The 21,461-nt window shown below is 47.1% G+C and overlaps 1 protein-coding gene across 1 annotated transcript in view; it reads right to left on the minus strand.

Annotated features, from left to right (window-relative positions):
* Window positions 1-20,980, minus strand: part of LOC147125369 (coagulation factor IX-like) — a 36,968-nt gene extending 15,988 nt beyond the window's left edge. Inside the window, exons 1-4 of the mRNA XM_086002211.1 lie at window positions 20,844-20,980; window positions 8,086-8,246; window positions 6,667-6,691; window positions 4,567-4,680 (exon numbers count right to left, since the gene is read on the minus strand). Coding sequence (XP_085858337.1) covers window positions 4,567-4,680; window positions 6,667-6,691; window positions 8,086-8,246; window positions 20,844-20,910 — 367 coding nt within the window. The 5' untranslated portion in view covers window positions 20,911-20,980. The remainder of the gene's footprint in view (window positions 1-4,566; window positions 4,681-6,666; window positions 6,692-8,085; window positions 8,247-20,843) is intronic.
* Window positions 20,981-21,461: the final 481 nt, after the last annotated feature.

Below are 21,461 nucleotides of genomic sequence, written 5' to 3' on the forward strand. Positions count from 1 at the left end.
ATAGTAGATGCATTGCTGGTCATCTTCCAGAACTCGATAGACTCTGGAACAGTACCCATGGATTGGAGGGTAGCTAATGTTACCCCACTATTCAAAAAAGGTGGCAGAGAAAAAGCAGGGAATTATAGGCCGGTAAGCCTGACATCGGTAGTGGGGAAAATGCTAGAGTCCATTATAAAAGATGTAATAGCAGAGCACTTGGAAAGCAGTGACAGGATTGGACAAAGTCAACATGGATTTACAAAAGTAAATCATGCTTGACTAATCTACTGGAATTTTTTGAGGATGTAACTGGTAAAATAGATAAGGGAGAACCAGTGGATGTGGTATATTTGGACTTTCAGAAGGCTTTCGATAAGGTCCCGCATAAGAGATTAGCGTGCAAAATTAAGGCACATGGGATTGGGGGCAAGGTATTGACTTGGATAGAGAACTGGTTGGCGGACAGAAAGCAAAGAGTTGGAATAAATGGGTCGTTTTCTGAGTGACAGGCAGTGACTAGTGGGGTACCACAAGGATCGGTCCTAGGACCCCAGCTGTTCACAATACATATTAATGATCTGGACGAGGGAATTGGATGTAATATCTCCAAATTTGCAGACGACACAAAGCTGGGTGGGAGGGTATGCTGTGAGGAGGATGTCATGAAACTCCAGTACGATTTGGACAGGTTAGGTGATTGGGCAGAAACATGGCAAATGCACTATAATGTGGATAAATGTGAGGTTATCCACTTTGGTGGCAAAAACAGGAAGGCAGATTATTATTTGAATGGCAATAGATTGGGAGAAGGGGAAGTGCAAAGAGACCTGGGTGTTCTTGTGCACCAGTCGCTGAAGGTAAGCATGCAGGTGCAGCAGGCGGTTAAGAAGGCAAATGGTATGTTGGCCTTCGTAGCAAGAGGGTTCGAGTACAGGAACAAGGATGTCTTGCTACAGTTGTACAGGGCCTTGGTGAGACCGCACCTTGAGTATTGTGTGCAGTTTTGGTCGCCTTATCTGAGGAAGGATGTTCTTGCCATGGAAGGAGTGCAGCGAAGATTCACCAGGCTGATACCTGGGATGGCAGGAATGACGTATGAGGAGAGATTGTGTCAATTGGGCTTATACTCACTGGAGTTTAGAAGATTGAGAGGGGATCTCATCGAAACCTATAAAATTCTGTCAGGCCTAGACAGACTAGATGCTGGAAGGATGTTCCCGATGGTCGGGGAGTCCAGAACCAGGGGTCATAGTCTAAGGATAAGGGATAGGACATTTAGGACTGAAATGAGGAGGAATTTCTTCACCCAGAGAGTGGTGAACCTGTGGAATTCTCTGCCACAGAGGGCGGTGGAGGCCAGTTCATTAAATATATTCAAGAAAGAGTTGGATATATTTCTTAAGGCTAAAGGGATCAAGGGATATGGGGAGAAAGCAGGGACAGGGTACTGAATTTGGATGATCAGCCATGATCTCATTGAATGGCGGAGCAGGCTCGAAGGGCCGAATGGCCTACTCCTGCTCCTATCTTCTATGTTTCTATGTTTCTATGTTTCTATGTCTGGTACTGTTCGTCTACCGTGCAGAGCAAAATTCAGCCTGTTATGAATGTGTAAGACCCTCTCACTGATTTCCAAACTCCCTGGGCCCAGGGAGACCGAGACCAATTGTAACAACATTCACCATCAGCACCAACCTGCTGAGCTGAGCTACAGACCAAAGGTTGAATCTGAGGACCTGCCTGGAACGTGTAGCTCAGCTATTCATTAGATAAACTCACTGAGTCATGAGGAACATCCAAAAAGAGAAGATTCAAGCAAAAAAGAACAAAGTAGAGATGATTATTTCATTCATCAAAATGCGCTTGATGTCTGTGGAAGCTCCTCATTATAATTCCTGAACCAGTACAGTAATGTCCTAAACATCAATCGTGAGTTGCTCTAGCCAAACTAAATGTGAGCTACAACAATGGTTTTGGCCATATTTGGCAGCTGCCATGGCGAAACTTCACTCAGTCATTAATGGGCTTTGAGTATGTCAGTAATGCTGTCAGAATCTCCACCACATGCCACATAGAAGTAGATTCATGGGTGTATTCTACATGCAAACCACTCGCTGTGTGTCAGCCTCGGCTCAGTGGGTAGCACTCTCGCCTCTGAATTGGAAAGGTCGTGGGTTCAAGTCCCACTCCAGAGACCTGAGCGCAAAATCCAAGCAGACACTCGCAGCACACTACTGAGGGAGTGCTGCACTGTCGGAGGGGCAATACTGAGAGAGCGCTGTCGGAGGGGCAGTACTGAGGGAGTGCTGTACTGTCGGAGGGGCAGTACTGAGGGAGCGCTGTCGGAGGGGCAGTACTGAGGGCACGCTGCACTGTCGGAGGGGCAGTACTGAGGGAGTGCTGCAGTGTCGGAGGGGCAGTAATGAGGGAGCGCTGCACTGTCAGAGGGGCAGTACTGAGGGAGTGCTGCACTGTCAGAGGGGCAGTAATGAGGGAGCGCTGCACTGTCAGAGGGGCAGTACTGAGGGAGTGCTGCACTGTCAGAGGGGCAGTAATGAGGGAGTGCTGCAGTGTCGGAGGGGCAGTAATGAGGGAGCGCTGCACTGTCAGAGGGGCAGTACTGAGGGAGTGCTGCACTGTCAGAGGGGCAGTAATGAGGGAGCGCTGCACTGTCAGAGGGGCAGTGCTGAGGGAGCGCTGCACTGTCGGAGGGGCAGTAATGAGGGAGCGCCGCATTGTCAGAGGGGCAGTACTGAGGGAGTGCTGCACTGTCAGAGGGGCAGTACTGAGGGAGTGCTGCACTGTTGGAGGGGCAGTAATGAGGGAGCGCTGCGCTGTCGGAGGGGCAGTACTGAGGGAGCGCTGTTGGAGGGGCAGTACTGAGGGAGTGCTGCACTGTCGGGGGGCAGTGCTGAGGGAGTGCTGCATTGTCAGAGGGGCAGTACTGAGCGAGCGCTGCACTGTCAGAGGGACAGTAGTGAGGGAGCGCTGCACTGTCGGAGGGGCAGTGTTGAGGGAGGGCTGCACTGTTGGAGGGGCAGTACTGAGGGAGCACTGCCCTGTCGGAGGGGCGGTACTGAGGGAGCGCCGCACTGTCGGAGGGGCAGTACTGAGGGAGCGCTGCAGTGTCGGAGGGGCAGTACTGAGGGGCGCCGCACTGTTGGAGGGTCAGTACTGAGGGAGCGCTGCCCTGTCGGAGGGGCAGTACTGAGGAGGTGCTGCACTGTCAGAGGGGCAGTACTGAGGGAGCACTGCACTGTTAGAGGGACAGTGCTGAGGGGCGCCGCACTGTCGGAGGGTCAGTACTGAGGGAGCGCTGCACTGTCAGAGGGGCAGTGCTGAGGGAGCGCTGCACTTTCAGACGGGCAGTACTGAGGGAGTGCTGCAGTGTTGGAGGGGCAGTAATGAGGGAGCGCTGCACTGTCGGAGGGGCAGTACTGAGGGAGTGCTGCACTGTCGGAGGGGCAGTAATGAGGGAGCGCTGCACTGTCGGAGGAGCAGTGCTGAGGGAGCGCTGCACTGTCGGAGGGGCAGTAATGAGGGAGCGCCGCATTGCCAGAGGGGCAGTACTGAGGGAGCGCTGCACTGTCAGAGGGGCAGTACTGAGGGAGTGCTGCACTGTTGGAGGGGCAGTAATGAGGGAGCGCTGCACTGTCAGAGGGGCAGTACTGAGGGAGCGCTGTCGGAGGGGCAGTGTTGAGGGAGAGCAGCACTGTTGGAGGGGCAGTACTGAGAGAGCGCTGCCCTGTCGGAGGGGCGGTACTGAGGGAGCGCTGCACTGTCGGAGAGGCAGTACTGAGGGAGCACTGCAGTGTCGGAGGGGCAGTACTGAGGGAGTGCTGCACTGTCGGAGGGGCAGTACTGAGGGAGCGCTGCACTGTCGGAGGGGCAGTACTGAGGGAGCGCTGCAGTGTCGGAGGGGCAGTACTGAGGGAGCGCTGCACTGTCAGAGGGACAGTACTGAGGGAGTGCAGCACTGTCGGAGGGGCAGTACTGAGGGAGCGCTGCACTGCCGGAGGGGCAGTACTGAGGGAGCGCTGCACTGCCGGAGGGGCAGTACTGAGGGAGTGCAGCACTGTCGGAGGGTCAGTGCTGAGGGAGCGCTGCACTGCCGGAAGGGCAGTACTGAGGGAGCGCTGCACTGCCGGAGGGGCAGTACTGAGGGAGTGCTGCACTGTCGGAGGGGCCGTCTTTCAGATGAGGTGTTAAACCGAGGCCCCGTCTGCCCTCTCAGGTTGGATGTTAAAGATCCTGCAGCCACTATTTTGAAGAAGAGCAGGGGAGCTCTCCATTATTTGCTATTATTTATCCCTCAACCAACAACATTAAAACAGATTATCTGGTCATTATCACAGTGCTGTTTGTGGGATCTTGCTGTGCGCAAATTGGCTGCCACGTTTCCTACATTACAACAGTGACTACACTTCAAAAAAGTACTTCATTGGCTGTAAAGCGCTTTGGGATGTTCTGAGGTTCGGAAAGGCGCTATAGAAATGCAAGTTTTGCTTTACTTTCACTAGCAGTGCATATTGGAAAAGCGTTGGGCTGTGTCCACTCGGGAAATGACCATCCTTGTTTTCTTACCTATTTCGCAGTTTTTCCCTTGAAAACCTGGTCGGCACCAACAGGAGTAGGAACCAATACCGTCCTTACATTCACCTTCATGTTGGCAAGGGTTAGACGCGCATTGGTTTCCATCTGCAAATTAATCATCTCAACTTTAATAAAAAGGTGAAAATCAATCCAGATCTTCAGAGTTCACAATCTTGCGGAAATGTCACGGGTGGGAGTTAGGATTAAAAAGAGTGAGGTGGATTATAAACCCGTGTTTATTTTGAACATAGGATTCCATCGGATATACAGCGCAGAAACAGGCCATTTGGCCCAACCAGTCCATGCCGGCGTTTATGCTCCACTCGAGCCTCCTCCAGTCTTTCCTCATCTAACTCTATCAGCGTAACCCTCTATTCCCTTCTCCCTCACGTGCTTGTCCAGCCTCCCCTTAAATGCATCGATACTATTCACTTCAACCGCTCCCTGTGGTAGCGAGTTCCACATTCTCACCACTCTCTGGGTAAAGAACGTTTCTTCTGAATTCTCTATTGGATTTCTTGGTGACTATCTTATATTGATGGCCTCTAGTTATGCTCTTCCCCACAAGTGGAAACACTCTCTCTCTCTGTATCTACTCTAGCGAGATACATCAGAACATCTTTAAACCATGAATAGTGGCTTCACTGTAAATGACTGAGGCGTGACAGAGTCTACACCGTGAGTATTATGTCCAGTTCTGGTCTCCAAGAGCGAAGAGAAACCTTCAGTGAACAAGCACAAGGCTGAGTCCCAGCATTAGAGAACGGAGTTAGGAGAGAGAGACTGGAGAAACTGAGAGTTGTGAGACGAGGCTTCACAGAGCAGAGAGGAAATGATGCGGGACTTGTAGATTCAAACATTTACTTCAAACTAAACCGAGAGATTCGGATGAGAGGACACAGCATCAAACCAGTAAAAGGCAAATTTAGAGCTACGTAGCCTCTTGCATTTATAGTTTTCACACATGAACCCTTAATGTATCTCTAAGTGGGGATTGTTATATTCATACAAATGTTGACCAATTTAATGTCAGTCCAAACTGGCTTCCCTTGAGATGCTTTGCCATTGAAACGCTTTAAAGGCTGTTAGAGTGGAAGGTTAATATTCCAAACTCACTGCACACAAAAAAACAGAAATTATGTGAAGCTTCATGGGTAAACTGCATTAAATATTTGTAATATGCACTTCATTTGGACTCTCTCCCTGATACTTTCCGTCGTGTGTTAGCTTGTAAATCATAGAATGATGCAGCACTGAAGGAGGCCATTCGGCCCATTCGGCCCTTTGCTAGAGCTAGCCAATTAGTCCCACTCCCCCCTGCTCTTTCCCTGTAGCCTTGTATTTCTTTTCCCTTCAAGTTTTTAATCCAGATCTCTTTTGAAAGTTATTATTGAATCTACTTCCACCGCCCTTTCAGGCAGCGCATTCCAGATCACAACAACTCGCTGCGTAAAAAGGTTTTCCTCACGTCACCACTGGTTCTTTTGCCAATTATCTTAAATCTGTGTCCCCTGGTCACCGACCCTCCTGCCACTTGAAACAGTTTCTCCTTATTTACTCCATCAAAACTCTTCATGATTTTAAACACCTCCATCAAATCTCCTCTTAAAATGCGCTTTACAGGTTTGTTGAAACTAAAGCACAGCGGAAAATATCGGCACCTGCTTTGGTTAAGGTAGTACAGTACAGAGTATTAGAGGAACTCAAAGCACTCCCCATTGTGAAAGAAATGTCGATCATAGAAACATAGAAGATAGGAGCAGGAGTAGGCCATTCGGCCCCTCGAGCCTGCTCCGCCATTCAATGAGATCATGGCTGATCATCCAAATTCAGTACTCTGTCCCTGCTTTCTCCCCATATCCCTTGATCCCTTTAGCCTTAAGAAATATAGCAATAGATCAATAGATCAATTGTATTTGTTAATGTTATTGTGCTTTACAATGCTGCGTGAATGAATAATTTTACACAACACATTGCTCAAGTCAGGAGAAAATACAGAGTTGTTGAAGATAAACCTTTTCTGATTTTCTGTACGTTTAGCACTTTAGTTCACCGAAGGTTAACACTGAAAAGTTATTATAAATCTCTTACCTATATATTGATTCCAAAATTCAGTCTAGAAAAAAAAAAAAAATTATTATGCAGACCTATATTTCAAATTTAGAAATAACTCTGATATTGACATTATCTACTTTTCGGAAACTATTGCATAGTATTTACAGCACAGAAACAGGCCATTCGGCCCAACACGTCCATGCTGGTGTTTATGCTCCACACATAGCATCACAGATGTTCTTCCATCATTCCCAAGGCTAACTGGCGTCTTTCACGGAGCCAAGCCTGCCTCTAAGGATAAGGGGTAGGCCATTTAGGACTGAGATGAGGAGGAATTTCTTCACCCAGAGAGTGGTGAACCTGTGGAATTCTCTGCCACACAAGGCAGTTGAGGCCAATTCATTAAATATATTCAAGAAGGAGTTAGATATATTTCTTAAGGCTAAAGGGATCATGGGGTATGGGGAGAAAGCAGGGACAGGGTACTGAATTTGGATGATCAGCCATGATCGCATTGAATAGCGGAGCAGGCTCGAGGGGTCGAATGGCCTACTCCTGCTCCTATCTTCTATGTTTCTATGTTTCACAAAGAGGGACCGGCCAACGAGCAGGCGTTTTTGAGGAGGATTATCGGAGGTGATGGAAGGCATGGTTGAAGAGTTCGGTTTGACGAGCGTTCTGAGAGCGGGGAGAGATGTAGAAATGAAGAGGGGCTTAGGAGAGAGTTCTCGAGTGCAGGGAAGTGATGGTCGAAGGGGAGCGGAGGAAAGGCGGGCGGGCTGGGGAGGGGCGGGGAGACAGGCGAGTAGAAGGCATGGGTCGGTAGGGCAATGGATTCAAACTGGATCACCTGGCTGAAGGAAGGAGGTTGGGATGAGACCAGAGAGGGACTTAGACAAGAATGAAGATTTTGAAATCAATACGCTACAAATTCCCAACAATGCACTCTTTCGTTATGAATAAATAGGAGTGGCCCTGTATTACCAGACCAATTCTGTGTATAAAATTATGAGGGGCCTCTATAGAGTGGATAGGAACCTATTTCCCTCAGCAGAGAGGTCAATAATCGAAGGGGCATAGATTTAAAGTCATTGGTAGGAGATTTAGAGGGGAATTGAAGAGAAATGTTTTCACCCAGAGGGTGGTGGGGGTCTGGAACTCACTGCCTGAAAGGGTGGTAGAGGCAGAAACCCTCATCACATTTAAAAAGTACTTGGATATGCGCTTGAAGTGCCGTAACCTGCAGGGCTACGGACCAAGAGCTGGAAAGTGGGATTAGGCTGGAGAGCTCTTTGTCAGCCGGCACGGACACGATGGGCCGAATGGCCTCCTTCTGTGCCGTAAGTTTCTGTGACTCTCTGACTGTATGACCAATAACATTCTGCACACTGGATTCACTCTGCATCATTAGTTATTGTTCGTTTATGTTCTCAATTCTGTATTTTACAAACTTACTGTGTGTTCTTTGTTTTCAAATACTTCTCGTGCTTCTTCAAAGGAACATTTTTCCTCAAGGCATTCCCTTTCTATGTTATCCGGCTTCAGCTCTTCAAAGACAGTATTGGCTCGCCTCTGCCTCTGTAAGACGTTGTTCGCTTTTTCACTTTGGAGAAAAACTGAAATTAATTGAAAAAAAATAAAAGTTAAAACTGAATATCAACATCTTTCAGAAGTGTCTGTGCAAATATCAATCTCCTGCTCATCTTTCTGGCCTTGACTATTCCTTCTTCTTCTTCTTAGGCAGTCCCTCGGAACCGAGGATGAATTGCTTCCACATTAAAAATGAGTTCTCAGGTGACTGATGAGCCCAATGCGGGACCGACAGTCTCTGTCACAGGTGGGGCAGACGGTGGTTGAAGGGGCGGGTGGGTGGGGTGCTTGGGTTGACGTGCGCTCCTTGCGCTGCCTGCGCTTGGATTCCGCTTGCTTCCGGCGAAGAGACTCGAGGTGTTTGGCGCCTTCCCGGATGCTTCTCCTCCACTTTGTGCGGTCTTGGGCCAGGAATTCCCAGGTGTTCGGTGGGGATGTTACACTTTTTCAAGGAGGCTTTGAGGGTGTCCTTGAAGCGTTTCCTCTGCCCAACTATTCCAACGCACTCCTGGCTGGCCTCCCACATTCTACCCTACATAAACTTGAGGTCATCCAAAACTCTGCTGCCCCGTGTGCTAACTTGCACCGAGTCCCGTTCATCGATCACCCCCTGTGCTCGCTGACCTACATTGGCTCCCAGTCCGGCAACGCCTCGACTTTAAAATTCTCATCATTGTTCTCAAATCCCTCCACGGCCTCCTCGCCCCTCCCTATCTCTGTAACCTCCTCCAGCCCCACAGCCCCCCGAGATCTCTGCGCTCCTCTAATTCTGGCCTCTTGAGCATCCCTGATTATAATCGCTCCACCATCGGTGGCCGTGCCTTCAGCTGCCTAGGCCCTAAGCTCTGGAATTCCCTCCCTAAGCCTCTCTGCCTCTCCACCTCTTTCCTCCTTTAAGATGCTCCTTAAAACTTCCCCCTTTGACCAAGCTTTTGGTCACCTGCCCTAATTTCTCCTTATGTGGCTCGGTGTCAAACTTTTTGTCCTATAATACTCCTGTGAAGCGCCTTGGGATGTTTTACTACGTTAAAGGCGCTATGTAAATACAAGTTGTTGTTTACATACTTGGCTATGTGACAGGACTGTTGCCTTTGAGCCTGGATTTGGGTATTGGGGCATAATCTCAAAGGTTGCCGATGACACGAAACTCAGAAATGTAATAAACAGTGAGGAGGATAGTAACAGACTTCAGGAGGACATAGAAAGAGTGGTGAAATGGGCGGACTCATGGCAGATGAAATTTAACCCAAAGAAGTGCGAAGTGATTCATTTTGGCAGGAAGAATGAGGAAAGGCAACATAAACAAAATGGCACAATTTTAAAGTGGGTGCAGGAACAGCGAGACCTGGGGGTGTTTGTACACAAATCATCGAAGGTGACAGGACAAGTTGAGAAGGCTGTTAATAAAGCATACGGGATCCTTGGCTTTATTAATAGAAGAATAGAGTACAAAAGTAAGGAAGTTACGCTTTATAAAATATTGGTTCGGCCCCAGCTGGAGAATTGTGTCCAATTCTGGGCACCACATGTTAGGAAGGATGTCAAGCCCTTAGAGTGGGTGCAGAAGTGATTTACTAGAATGGTACCAGGGATGAGAGACTTCAGTTATGTGGAGAGACTGGAGAAACTGAGGGGGAAAAATTGGTTGGCGCCCATTTTGGGACGCTAATGTTGCTGGGGCGCTAATTCTAGCGCCCCGAAAAAGTTAGCGTCCCTCCGCCGTAAATTCAGTAGTAGCGCCCCAAGCTGGAGGTGGGGCGCTACTGGAAAGAGCCCACCTCCTGCTTGGGGCGCTACTACTGAATCTCGCGGCGCTTCGTGCAGCGGCGCCACGCATGGCGGCACGCAGGGCCGCGTCATTGCAGGCCTCCTCCCCCCGATTAAAGGGGAGGGACCTAGTGTTGCGCGCACCGGGGTCTGATCGGAAAACCGGGGAGCGGAGTGGCTGTGAAAACAGACCGGCACTCAGGAGGAGCGCCGGGCTGAGCGATCGCGGCCGGCGCCCAGCATACAAAAGCGAACGGGGGCAGGTGCTGGCAGTCGGCTAAAATAAAAATGGCCGCCCGACACCTGCCCTTTAACTTGCGCCGCCGCCGCTGCAAAAATGCCCCCCCGACCCTGTCGCAGATATCGTGCAACGATGGGTCAGGGGGCGCAAGCGGGGCGCGGGGCACGGTGCGCGGCGATGACATCATCGCCGACAGCGCAGCACCGCAGAGTGCTACCGGCTACCGCCGCTGCCGCCACTCTCCTGCTGAATTTCACGGGAGGCGGCAGCGGCGCCATGCCCGGGCGCTACGGGACTTGCTAACGGGGGCGTTAACGGGAGGCACAAACCAACCCAATTGTTCCCCCTCTGATTGTTCTCCCTAGAGCAGAGAAGGTGATTTTTGACAGAGGTGTTCAAAATCATGAAGGGTTTTGATAGAGTAAATAAGGAGCAACTGTTCCCAGTGGCAGAAGGGTCGGTAACCAGAGGACACAGATTAAAGTATTTGGCAAAAGAACCAGAGCCAAAATGAGAATTTTTTTATGCAGCAAGTTTCTGTGATCTGGAACGCGCTGCCTGAAAGGGCGGTGGAAGCAGATTCAATAGTAACTTTCAAAAGGGAATTGGATAAATACAGGAAAGGGAATAAATTGCAGGGCTATGAGGAGTGGGACTAATTGGTTAACTCTTTCAAAGAGCCGGCACAGGTACGATGGGCCGAATGGCCTCCTTCTGTGCTGTATCATTCTTTGATTCTATGAGCCCAAGGATGCAGGATTAGTGAATTTATCCTTCAAACCAAGAAGGCCTCCATCAAAGAATACAGAATCAAAAGGCACGGATTTAAAAAAAAAATTGTTTCTGGGATGTGGGCATCGCTGGCAAGGCCAGCATTTATTGCCCATCCCTAGTTGCCCTCGAGAAGGTGGTGGTGAGCCACCTTCTTGAACTGCTGCAGTCCGTGTGGTGAAGGTGCTCCCACAGTGCTGTTAGGGAGGGAGTTCCAGGGTTTTGACCCAGTGACGATGAAGGATGTTGGTGGTGGTTAGACTCTTGCTAGTTGGAGATGGTCATTGCCTGGCACTTGTGTGGTGCGAATGTTACCTGCCACTTATCAGCCCAAGCCTGAATATCATCCAGGTCTTGCTGCATGCGGGCACAGACTGCTTCATTATCTGAGGAGTTGTGAATGGCACTGAACACTGTGCAGTCATCGGCGAACATCTCCATTTCTGACGTTATGATGGAGGGAAGGTCATTGATGAAGCAGCTGAAGATGGTTGGGCCCTGAGGAACTCCTGCAGTGATGTCCTGGGGCTGTGATGATTGGACCTTCGATCACCACAACCATCTATCCTTTGTGCTAGGTATCACTCCAGCCAGTGGAGCGTTTTCCCCCCGATTCCCATTGACTTCAGTTTTACTAGGGCTCCTTGATGCCACACTCGGTCAAATGCTGCCTTGATGTCTGGAATTCAGCTCTTTTGTCCATGTTTGGACCAAGACCGAGGTCTGGTACCGAGTGGTCCTGGCGGAACTCAAACTGGGCATCGGGTATAAAATGAATCAGTTTAAAGCAAGACTTTGGAAGGATTAGTTTTTCTCCCACTTAATATGTGGAGATATGGAATAGGCTTCCAACTAAAGCGGATAATGTGGTGTCAATCGAACAGCTTTAATATCTGAAATAAAATCAGAAAATGCTGGAAATACTCAGCAGGTCAGGCAGCATGTGTAGAGAGAGAAAGAGAGTTAACGTTTTAGGTCGATGACCCTTCGTCAGAACTGGAAAAAGTTGGAGATGTAACAGGTTTTTAAGCAAGTGCAGGGGGCAGAGAAAGGGGGGAGAGGAGGAAAGAACAAAAGGGAAGATCAGTGATAGGATGGAAGGCAGGAGAGGTTAAGAGACAAAAGGGTCGTAATTTGGAATAATGTTTGCTCTGATAAGTACGGATGGCGAAGGCCTGATGCCAGGTGCTACCTGATACTGCCTGAGCTACTGGGAAGTATCAGTTCAAGGAAGGCAATCGTTTATAATGTAGGATGGAAAATTCGGGAGGCATTCAGGGGTTCTGTCTGATTTATCTTTAAGGGCCAGTTGAGTAACTTGGCAGAATGTTTCAGCAAGAGATCATCTAGGTGGGGGAGGGTTCATGACACGGCAGATTAGAGATAATCGGAATGGTCTGTCCTCACAACATACTCTTATGATGACATGTTGATTGAGCTGAAATAACAACAGAAAACACTGGGAAAACTCAGCAGGCCAGGCAACATCCGTGGAGAGAGAAATAGAGTCAACGTTTCAGGTTGAAGACCTTTCGTCAGTCTAATGATCAGTAACATGTCATTTTAGAATGGTACACTAGGTGGAGCTGTATGTATATAAGAGTGGGGCTACCCATGATGCACTAGGCTACCCACAAGCCAGTAGTCAAGATGGATGCCTGTACAGAAGTCCACATGGCTGAATAAAGTGACTAGCTCAAGCTAGCTGTTCATAATGAAAATGTCTAGTTATTTATGAACATAACATGGTACCCGGATTGGTAAAATCTGCTGAATATTGTGAAACGCGACATAGAGACTTTGAAGCCACCGGAGGGTTTGAAACTCACGGGGAATGTCGACTGCAATTGGCGGACTTTCAAACAACGATTCGAACTCTACATTGCAGCCATTGGGTTCGGTACGATGCCGGATGCAAGGAAAATAGCATTGCTGCTCACGGTTGCAGGCCCACAGGCGATAGATGTATTTAATACATTTGTATTTGATCAAGAGGAGGACAGAGAAAAACTGGACGATGTGCTAAAGAAATTTGATACACATTGTTCTCCCAAAAAGAATGAGACCTATGAGAGATACATGTTCCGCTCATGGACACAGCAGCAAAATGAGATTTTTGATAGCTTTGTGACCGATCTGAAACTGAAAGCACAGACATGTAATTTCTCTGAACTGAAATCATCCATGATTCATGACCAGATTGTGTTTGGTATTCATGATAAAAAGGTCAGGGAACGTTTGTTGAGAGAAACCGAACTAACATTGGAGAATGCTGTGAAAATATGCCATGCCAGTGAGCTAGCTCAGAAGCACGCGAAGACTTTCAGTGAAATTAATAATAATGCGACTGTAATGAGTGACTGTGCTGCTGTCGGTGCTGTGTCCTACAAAGGGAAGAAACGTGGGCAGAACAGAAATGAAAAGCAATCGGAGGAAGGAATTTTTAATTGTAAACGCCGTGGTTATAAACACCAGTCAAGACAATGCCCAGCGTTTGGGAAAATGTGCACAAAATGTAATGGAAAGAATCACTTTGCCAAACAATGCTTTTCAAAAGTAAAAACAAAGAAAGGGCAACAAGTCAATGTGATTGAGGACACTGATTTAAGTGAGACACTTTCTGTAGGAATGGTGTCATGTGACAATATCAAAAAGGATACAGAAAATGTGCAGCCCTCAGGAATGGACAATGCTGAACATAAAGTTAATGCAGTAAAAGAGGACAAATGGATAATGTCACTGCAGGTAAATGGAGCATTAGTTATATTGAAACTAGACACTGGGGCAAAAGCAAACTTAATCAGTATGAGTGACATTAAAAATATGAAAGAAAAGCCCAAAATACAGAAAAAGTCAGTACTACTGAAGGACTATAATGGACAGAAAATAGATAGCTTAGGTGTATGCAGACTTAAAGTGACAGTCAAAGACAAAGTGCATCATCTCATGTTTTCTGTTGTGGCTGAAGGACTTGATTCACTACTGGGTGACAAAGCCTGTGAGGACTTAGGACTGGTCAAGAGAGTCTACCATATAAACTGTGCCATAAGCAGACCAGATGACTCGGTGGATTCTGTAGTGAGTAATTTCCAGGATGTGTTCAAAGGATTTGGAGTTCTACCATTCACTTACAAGATCCAGCTAAAGGAGGATGCTCAGCCAGTGGTACATGCTCCACGGAGAGTTCCAGCACCCCTGCGTGACCGGCTCAAGAAAGAACTGGGCAGAATGACCACACTAGGAGTCATCAGGAAAGTCGAAGAGCTAACAGACTGGGTTAACTCCATGGTATGTGTAAAGAAAAAGAACAATGATCTAAGAATATGCATGGATCCAAAGGACTTAAATGCAAACATAAAACGTGAACACTACCAGATTCCCAAGCGAGAAGAAATCACCAGTGAAATGTCAGGTGCCAGATACTTCACAAAGCTCGATGCCGCACAAGGATTTTGGCAACTAAAACTGGATGAAGAGAGCACCAAATACTGTACCTTCAACACACCATTTGGCAGGTATTGTTTCCTCAGAATGCCTTTCGGGATAATATCTGCATCTGAAATCTTTCATAGAGCGACGGAACACATAATTGAAGGTCTGGAAGGAGTTCGGGTCTATGTTGATGACATCATCATCTGGGGCTCCACACTGAAAGAACACAATGAGAGACTCACTAAAGTGCTACAGAGCATACGCCGGAATGGACTGAAGCTCAACAAAGCCAAGTGTCAGTTTGGCGTCCAGGAAGTCACCTTCCTAGGAGCTAATCTATCTGGTAAAGGAATAGAGCCAGATATGGAAAAAGTAAACGCCATACTCAACATGCCCCGACCCACTGACAAAAAAGGAGTGCTACGCATCATGGGGATGATAAACTTCATTGGAAAGTTAATTCCTAACTTGTCAGCCAAGACAGCCTGTCTGCGAGACCTGCTACATAAAACAAATGAGTTCGCATGGACAGAAAGACATGAACAAGAGTGGATGAACCTCAAAACAGTGCTGACAACCACACCTGTACTCACCTTTTTTGACCCAACAAAGAGAATCAAAGTGTCAACGGATGCATCAAAAGATGGACTAGGCGCGGTCTTGCTACAAGCAGAGGGTGAAGATTGGAAGCCTGTTGCCTATGCCTCCAGGTCTATGACTGATACTGAGTGTCGATACACCCAGATTGAAAAGGAATGTCTAGGCTTGGTAGTTGGGCTAGAAAAGTTTCATGGCTACATATATGGACTTCCCACCTTCACAGTTGAGACAGACCACTGCCCACTGGTTGCCATCATAAAATAAAAATCTTAATGAGATGTCTCCAAGGATTCAACGACTCATGATGAAGCTGCAAACATATGACTTTGAACTGATCTACACACCAGGCAAACACATAGTGTTAGCAGATGCACTATCCCGAGCACCCACAATGAGTCATGTGAGCTCTACTGAGGAAGACGTGGATGTTCATGTGAGTATGGTCACTGCTGCGCTGCCCGTGTCAGACACAAAATCAAAGCAAATAGCAGAAGAAACAGTAAAAGATACAGTGTTACAAACAGTAATGGAGAACATTCATCATGGTTGGCCAAAAGGTTCCTGTCCAAAGTACTTTCACATAAGGTCAGAGTTGAGTGTCGCAAGTGGACTATTACTAAAACAGAACAGAATAGTCATTCCACAGGCTCTACATCAAGACATGCTCAAAAGGATTCATGAGGGACACCTCGGAATTGAAAAATGCAAAAGGAGAGCAAGAGGCACTGTTTATTGGCCTGGCATAAATAAGGACATTGAGAACATGATAGGCAAATGTGAGACATGTCAGAAACACCAAAACAAACAAGCAAAGGAACCAATGATAGTAGCTGACATACCAACAGCACCATGGCAAAAGGTTGGTATGGACCTTTTTCATTTGAATAGTAAAGACTATCTATTAGTGATTGACTACTATTCTAACTATCCTGAGATGGCGCTGCTCTCAAGCACCACAGCAAGCAGTGTCATAATGCATGTGAAATCCATCTTCGCCAGACATGGAATCCCCAGGATTGCCGTTAGCGACAATGGTCCCTGCTTCAACTGTAAGGAGTGGCAACAGTTTGCAGCACATTATGACTTTCAGCACATCACATCCAGTCCTTTGTATGCTCAGTCGAATGGTAAGGCAGAAAAGGGTGTTCAAGTTCTCAAGCAGCTACTGAAGAAAGCAACAGAAAGCAAGTCTGATCCTTATCTCGCCCTGCTGAGCTACCGAGCCTCACCTTTAGACTCTGGTTCTTCACCTGCTGAACTCCTAATGGGTCACAAGTTGCGTACCACGCTACCCTGCTGTGCAAAAGAAAAGCAGAGTAAGGAACTGAGACAGAGACTTCAACTGTTAAAGCTGAAACAGAAATCACACTATGACAAGTCATCCAAAACTCTGAAACCATTAACAAGGGATGATGTTGTCAGGATTGAGGATCCAGATGCATGGAAAAGGAAAGCTACAGTTCTTGAGGAAGTAGGACCAAGGTCATATACTGTTAGAACTGAGGAAGGACAGATTCGCAGGAGGAACCGCCGTTCCCTCCTGAAAACACAAGAAACTATCCAAGAGCAAATCGATGACAATGCCGCAACTGAATCTTGTCACTCACCACCAGAACAATCTAACACAAACACACATACAGGCTCTCATGAAAACACATCAGACTTACCTGTGCTGAGAAGATCCACACGTGAAGTAAAAAAGCCTGATAGACTTAATCTTTGAGTACAAAGAAAACCACAATAAAAGAATGAAAAGCTTACAGTTCATAAAGTAAAGCTTTGAAAATGTATTGACTGTTGTGAAGATGTTTATGTCGTTATGATTGATTGATATTGATTTTGTTTAACCTCTAAGGAAGGGGGATGTAATGATCAGTAACATGTCATTCTAGAATGGTACACTAGGTGGAGCTGTATGTATATAAGAGTGGGGCTACCCATGATGCACTAGGCTACCCACAAGGCAGTAGTCAAGATGGATGCCTGTACAGAAGTCCACATGGCTGAATATAGTGACTAGCTCAAGCTAGCTGTTCATAATGAAAATGTCTAGTTATTTATGAACATAACAGTCAGAACTGGAAAAAAATAGGAAAGGGGATAGATTTTAAAGCAAGTAGGGGCTGGGAAAAGGGGGAGGGGATGAAAGAACAAAAGGGAAGGTCAGCGACAGGATAGAAAGCAGGAGAGATTAAGAGACATTGAGAGACATTAAGAGATATTCAAGGAATAAAGGATGGCTCTGGATGAAGTGTGAATGGCCCTGGCAGAATGAAGGACGGCTGCAATGTGGGAGGGAAGAAAAAAGCCCAGACGAAAGTGTGGATTAAAAAAAGAGAACATATATATATATATATGTGATAGGGGCCAAGGTTATGATCTGAAATTGTTGAACTCGATATTGAGTCCGGAAGGCTGTAAAGTGCCTAATCGGAAGATGAGGTGCTGTTCCTTGAGCTTATGCTGAGCTTCCGTGGAACAATGCAAGAGGCCGAGGACGGTGAGGTCAGAGTGGGAATGGAGCGGTGAATTAAAGTGACAGGCGACCGGAAGCTCAGGGTCACCCTTGCGGACTGAACGGAGGTGTTCCACAAAGCGGTCGCCCAATCTGCATTTGGTCTCCCCAATTTAGAGGAGACCACATCGTGAGCAGCGAATACAGTATACTAGATTGCAGGAAGTACAAGTAAATCGCTGTTTCACCTGGAAGGGATGTTTGGGGCCCTGGACAGTGGGGAGGGGGGAGGTATAAGGGCATGTGTTGCATCTCCTGCGCTTGCACGGGAAGGTGCCGGGCGAAGGGGAAGGGGTGCTGGGGGTGATAGAGGAGTGGACCAGGGTGTCTCGGAGGGAGCGGTCCCTATGGAATGCTGAAAGGAGAGGTGAGGGGAAGATGCGTTTGGTGGTGGGATCACGCTGGAGGTGGCGGAAATGGCGGAGGATGATCCGTTGAATGTGGAGGCTGGTGGGGTGAAAGGTGAGGACAAGGGGAACTCTATCATGGTTTGTGTCAACCACAGTAGAGGGGAATCCTCGGTTGAGGAAAAAGGAAGACATGTCGGAAGCATTGGTATGGAAGGTGGCATCGTCAGAACAGATGTGGCGGAGACGGAGAAACTGGGAGAATGGAATAGAGTCCTTACAGGAGGCGGGGTGGGAGGAAGTGTAGTCCAGCTAGCTGTGGGAGTCAGTGGGCTTGTAGTGAATGTTTATCAATAACCTATCCCCAGAGATGGAGACGGAGAAGTCGAGGAAGGGAAGGGAAGAGTCGGAGATGGACCATGTGAAGGTGAGGGAAGGGTGGAAATTGGAAGCAAAGTGAATGAAATTTTCTAGTTCAGAGCGAGAGCAGGAGACGGTTGATTGAGCTGGTTGTTAGCACAGCAATCAAACTAACATCATGTTGCTCATTTTGCAGCTGTTTCCATTATCATTGTGTTAACATGACTTTGTCAAACCAAAGTTAACAACCGCCAGGACCACGAGGTACCAATATCTACCAACAACTTGGACAAACACCTCTTGTATCTTCCAACCAATACTTTTAAGACCCTTTCTTGAGATGTTCAAAGCCATAGTACTGCACTTGGGGCAACCACGACCATAGACCACCAGCTGGCCCTTGCTCAAGATGGCTGAGTCCAGTGCACGAGATCTCAACAACAACAACTTACATTTATTTAGCGCCTTTAAAGTAGTAAAACGTCCCAAGGTGCTTCACAGGAGCGATTATCAAACAAAATTTGACACCGAGCCACATAAGGAGATATTAGGACAGGTGACCAAAAGCTTGGTCAAAGAAGTAGGTTTTAAGGAGCGTCTTAAAGGAGAGAGAGGCAGAAAGGTGGATAGATTTAGGGAGGGAATTCCAGAGCTTCAGGCCTTGGCAGGTGAGTCCAGCATTAACACAAGATCATCTGTGGAAATCAGCACCACCGTCTAGAACAGGTACTCTGAGGCAAATAACAACAGAGAATGCTGGGAAAACTCAGCAGGCCAGGCAACATCCGTGGAGAGAAACAGAGTCAACATTTCAGGTCGAAACCCTTCGTAAGGACTGGCAGTATTTTGCTATCGCACTATGAGGCAATCCTGGTGAAGGTATCAATGCATCATTGGGGAAGCCATTGAATGGGATGGTGACATTGGCGAGCTCTGCCTCCCTGTTGTCTGGCTCATGTATTGTGGCTCAGGTTTACTTGTTGGTATCTGGGTTTATGGCACCAGTCATCAGTGTAACCCCCTAAAGCACGGTGCTTCATGGTCAGTGGTCAAACTGTGGTCAGTGGTCTCCATCTCCCATCAAGAGAGGGTATGAGCTCAGGATTTCCCTTGGTGGGCTGAGGAGAGCAACGCCTTATGGCGAGGTTTCCCCTCCAGCCACCTCCTCCGCAGACTCTGGTAGCGAGGGAGAGAACTGTGGGATTGTCTGTCCAAATGCACAATGTCCTGTCTTGGGATGGCTGACTATGAAAAAAAACATCAACAGCAAATATCTCAGTTGAGATTTCTTACGGTTGACTCATTCTTGGGAGGTACTGAATGTTTGTTGAACTGCCTGCCCGGCAAAGTCTTGGCTAGTGATCCAACCGTGGATTAGGTACAATTAACGTACTGGTTACGTTACTGGACTGGCAAGCCAGTGACGTAGATGAATAATCCAAAGAGTGTGAGTTCAAATTCAGTCTCAGAATTTTAATTCAGGTTATAAACATCTGGAAATTAAAAGCTGGTCTACCGCTGCACTATAGAAAGCATCCTGACAAACTGTATCACAGTATGGTATGGCAGCTGTAGCTACTATGACCAGAAAGCCCTGCAGCGGGTAGTCAAAACTGCCCAACGCATTACCGGCACCCGGCTACCGACCAGAGAGCACATATACCAGAAACGCTGTTTACGGAGGTCACGGTCCATCATCAAAGACCCTACCCACCCCAGCCACAGTCTGTTCGCCCTCCTGCCATCTGGGAGACGCTACAGATGCATTCGCACCCGTACGACCAGATTTAGGAACAGCTTCTTTCCCAGGGCTGTCATCCTACTGAACTCCACAAATAAACTCTAAAGCCTGCACATCTGCCAATGCACTTTATTATGGTTATGTTTATGTTAATGTATTACAAGCCAAATGTATGTTGAATGTTTAAATGTCTTAATCCAAATGTACACTCTCGGGAGCCGCAAGCCTACATTTCATTGTACTGCACTTGTGCACTAACAATGACAATAAAAGTTGATTTGATTTGATTTGATTTGATTTGATTTCATTTGATTTGATTTGATTTGAAAAAGTGACCATGAATCTGTCGGATTGTCGTAAAAACCCAACTGGGTCACTGATGTCCTTTAGGGAAGGAAACCTGCTGTCCTTACCCGGTCTGGGCCTATAGGTGACTCCAGTCCCACACCAACATGGTTGCCTCTTAACTGCCCTCTGAAGTGGCCCAGCGAGGCACTCAGTTGCATCAAACCCCTACCAGCGATGGGCAATAAATATCAGCATTGCCAGCCCGAGAATTCCCACATACCGAGTTCCAAATCTCCGGCCGTACATTGTATAGACTCATCCAGTATAGGGCCTCTCCCTCACTGGAGCAGCACTGTGTTCTGGTGTGGTTCATGGTCAAAAGGAAGGACAAGAGGGAAACATAGTTTAGGAAAAGGTTGACCCGAATGGATATAGTGCCCCAGGTCATCAGGTAACGTGAAAGAAAGAATTTTTTTTAAACTAACAAGTTCCGAAGCCTGCAGTTTTTTTTTAATATTGAATTTTACCCTCTTGAGGAAAGTTAACATGAAAATGACTTACCTTCGCAGTCACTGCACTTGAAGAGTCCCAGCAGACTGGCGATTAATAACAAGCAGATCTCTGCCATTGTCGTCTGTTTGAAAATTAGAGATTTAATAGATGAACTAAATGGAAGGAAGGAAGGAAATCAGGAGTTCAATGATTAGCCAAAAGGTCCATCTAGTTTACCGTGTTTTATTTGCAGTACAGTTTACTCAGAGACCCGGCTCAAATCCAAATCTCTGACAGCTGTAACCGAACCTAGAAACTGCAGCGTACAATCTCAAAAAAACTACCTGGAAATCAGAATTTTACACATTAATATTCACACAATTTGAAATCTCTCCATGCATTCCCCCCAATGTCCAGGCAGGTTTTGAATTATATATGAAATAATAATAAAAAAAACAATCTGTTTATAAAGCTTATCAGGTATGTGACAAATCAATGCAAGCAGGCCAGTTTTATCCTAATCTTTATTAACCGAAATGCAAACACGGAGAGTACTTAACATGATTTAGTCTTCACCTCACTTTATTTTAAGCCGCTAACCAGTTGCTCTTAGATGAAATACAACATTTAACAATTCAGTCCATAGATTTGAGAGAGGTGTTAAATATTATGAGAGGTTCTGATGGA

This window comes from Somniosus microcephalus, chromosome 1 (assembly GCF_052327205.1).
Source record: "Somniosus microcephalus isolate GS21.2 chromosome 1, FLI_Smic_1.0, whole genome shotgun sequence".
NCBI lineage: Eukaryota > Metazoa > Chordata > Chondrichthyes > Squaliformes > Somniosidae > Somniosus > Somniosus microcephalus.